General features: G+C 61.8%; 1 protein-coding gene across 1 annotated transcript in view; it reads right to left on the bottom strand.

The window, feature by feature from the left end:
* Positions 1–872: 872 nt before the first annotated feature.
* RPTOR (regulatory associated protein of MTOR complex 1) overlaps positions 873–3,371 on the bottom strand; it is a 113,899-nt gene continuing 111,400 nt past the window's right edge. Inside the window, exon 30 of the mRNA XM_019661852.1 lies at positions 873–2,756. Coding sequence (XP_019517397.1) covers positions 2,688–2,756 — 69 coding nt within the window. The 3' untranslated portion in view covers positions 873–2,687. The remainder of the gene's footprint in view (positions 2,757–3,371) is intronic.

The following is a 3,371-nucleotide window of genomic DNA, read 5'->3' as shown; positions in this document are numbered from 1 at the left end:
GCCCAGGCCTCTGTCCCTTGGTGGAGTGGGTCTCTGTGCGGGACCTTGGGGTCAGCATGCCTGAGCCCCCGTTTCCTGTCACAGGGAGGTGGCAAACCTGTTCCCCAGCCACCCTCCAAGAAGCCACACCTGAGGTGTGAGGTTTGACTGAAGTGACCTGGGACCCCTCATGTCCCACGTGCCCTGCAGGACCTGCCCCCCCAACTTTGGGGAAGTGCTGAGGGGCCGGTGGGCCACAGGGCTGTGTGGGGTCCCATCCAGTAACAGGAGCCTTTCCAGACTCGGCCCAGGGGCTGTGGAGCTGAGGGAGGGGTCCAGGCTGGGGTCAGCGAGATGGGACCTGCTGGCTGTGAGGATGGACGTGGGGTCCCTGAGCCACGGAGGCTGGAGAAGACGGGGACTGGGTCTTCCCCCTGTTCAAGCTCAGAACGGAAGGCAGGCGGCCAGCCCTGCGACACCTCAGCTCTGGCCCAGCGAGGCTTGTGTCCAACTCCCAAACGTAAGATGATAAATTTGTGTCATTTCCCGAGAGAAATGAGCAGCATGGGGGCCCCTCCGGAGCACCCTGTGCTCCAGGCACAAAGCAGGGCGGCTTCTTCACTATGTAGGTTCGACCCCAAATGGAGGGCCTTTCCTTGGACAAGTGTCCGAGCTGCACCCATGCTGCCTGAGGACAGGGTGCCCATCCGTCGAGTGCTGGCTGACTGCGTGAGAACCGCTCTCGGGGGCTCGCCGGGCCCCTGGGCCCTGGAGGGCTCTGACGCAGGCAGCCTGGCCTCTGCAGGGGAAGCCGGCGCCACGCCCTGGGACTCAGCGCTGGCCGCCGCCTGGTGCTGTTTTTGCAAAAGACAAAGCTGCTAGGCAGTCACCTCTGCACTTATTTTTATTAACAGTTTATTGTCTGTCACTGCTCTTATGTTCACATTACAATTCCATGTTTTGTCAAAGTCTTTTCAATTCTCATTTTGGTAAAATAAATAGAGATAAATGAACCTTTAGGACAGGCTCTTGAGCCTTGGTGAACTTCATGATTGAATTTTCGCATCAGACCTGTGGAGACGCAGACCCACACGGGCGGCCGCGGACACCACGCGGGGCCACGCCTCCTCTGGTCCTCTGGAGCGGCTGCCCCGGGCCGGGTGATGGTTGTGTCTCAGGACAAACGGAACCACACGTGAGACTCTGTAGAGGAACCGCTCTGAGTCAGACTTTGTCTGGTGGAGCTCAGCTTTTGGAAGGTTCTGGGGTTACTGCCTGGGCACCACGCAGAGCTAACGGGCACTGTGGGGGGTGGGACTTCCTGACCCCATGAGGCTCTCGCCCAGAAACGTGGAAGCAGCCAGAGCTGGTGGGAACTTGCTCCCAGAACCCTCTCCGGGAGGGAGCGTGCAGGTTCCACGGGCAGCAGAGGGGCACCTCCTGCCCTGCCCGGTCTGGTCCTGCCCCAGCAGGTTCCGGCCCAGCGCACCCCGGCTGGGCACCACCTGCCCGACGGCCTCGCTGAGGCAGGACCGTCGTCTGCAGTGCGGGGGATTGAGACCTTCATCACAGCTCTCACATCCCCACTACCAACGGCCTTACTGGTAGAACTGGTTAAGTCACCTCACTCCTCTCTCTGAATAATCCTGATTCCCAAGGAAAATGGAAAAAACGCTTTTCAAATATCATCATTGTGGTTGTTTTGTTTTCCAAGCGCTGTTTGTCTGCACCTGCCCAGCACACTCTCCATGGTCCTTCCTGGGGTTCCCTGCCGAGTACGCGACACGCAGACACGGGGCTCGCTGAGGAACCCTTCTGCGTCACCCGCCGCCCCAGCGTGAGGGGATGGGACACCGTCTAACCAGACACTCGGCTCCAGCTGGGCCTGCACACGTGCGTGACACGTGTGTACCCGTGTGCGGGCACAGGTGGACCACACGGGCCTGGGCGCTTCACTGCGTTTGCCGGAAAAGCGGCACTTGGACAGACGCCTGCCCCGTGGCCTCAGTGGCCAGAGCGCCAAGGACCTATCTTGCGGTCCAGAGCCACAGGCCCCTCCTACTACCGGATCTGTGAAGAGAGGCCCAAGCTTGAGCCAAGGTAATTTCTGTGCCGGAGGAGGCTGCGTGTGTGGGGTTGGGTCCTCCTGCTGTTTGGCTGCAGTGGCCCCAGTGGGTTGGCGGGGGACCTGGGTACTGGTTCCTCCATCTCCTCCGTGCTCGGTCTCGAATCCCTGGCCTCTTCCAGCCTGCTTGGAACTGTCCCCAGGAGGGCAGATGCCAGAGGACACGGCCCCTTGCTGGCGCATGGCCAGGCGGTGGCAGCCCAGGACCCTCCCGGGGGCTGAGCCCTGGGGAAGCCGGCTTCCTTCTCGGAGCTCTCGTGGAGCCAGTGCTTGGATCGTTTGGGAAATGTAACGAGCGTGTTCCGCCTTTAACACTCTCAGAAGAACAACAGGACAGGAAAGGTACGGGTCAAATGACGACTGCGTCCTCGGCCTGGAAGCTGTGTCTCAGCAGAGAAGGGACCGTCACACAACAAGACCCCACCAGGGCCCCTTTCCCTGGGCTCCTGGGTGCAACGGTGAAGGTGGACAGACAGACAGACAACGCGGGGCCCTGCTCGAGCCCTCAGCAGCCAGGTCAGGACCAGTGAGGCGGCGGCGGCAGGTCCACTATGTACACGGCGGCCTCGCAGGGCGGGCACCGTTATCTGACGCGCTTCTCGACCGAGTACACGGACATGTAGTAGTCGTTGCTGCCCACGGCCAGGTGAGGCTGCGGAGGAGAGGCAGGTGAGCGGGCGGGCGGGGCATGGGAGGGCGCCCCCCCATCCCCCGGGAGGCTGGCTCAGCAGTGACGGGACCCTCGGCTGCGGCTGTCAGCAGAGCCGTCACCCCGCTGCATTGCCCAGAAACTGCACACTGTCCAGTCCCCTGCATCCTTCTCTCAAGGCTGCCCCCTAGGGACTGTCCCAGGAATCTAATGTCCCCTGCAGCCCACGCTGCACATAGGCTGGTGACCGGAATACGGATCAAAGTACAACAGCCCACGACCGCTTGGGCAACTGTAAATAAGGACAGGCACCGCGTCGCACGGATATGGGGGGGCTGCTCCCCCAGGGAGTGCGTGTGCGTGTGTGCGTGTGTGCGTGTGTGTGTTTCCCCAGCAGACTTTTCACTGGAAGGTTTCTCCAGGGTGACATTAGTGCAGGGGCCAGAGGTGACAGGAAGGGCAGGGCTACCTCCCTGAGTGACAGGGAATTTGGCACTGCTTCTGGATGAGGGCAGTGGGGGGGTTGGGGGAGGCGCACCAACCTGCTGTGCTATGGGCGGGGCCTGGCTGCAGCCCCCCCATTCATTGTCCCAGACCCCCGCCCCAAGACCCCCCCAT

Source organism: Hipposideros armiger, unplaced genomic scaffold, assembly GCF_001890085.2.
Source record: "Hipposideros armiger isolate ML-2016 unplaced genomic scaffold, ASM189008v1 scaffold_362, whole genome shotgun sequence".
Taxonomy (NCBI): domain Eukaryota; kingdom Metazoa; phylum Chordata; class Mammalia; order Chiroptera; family Hipposideridae; genus Hipposideros; species Hipposideros armiger.
This window is presented reverse-complemented; position numbering and strand designations above follow the sequence as displayed.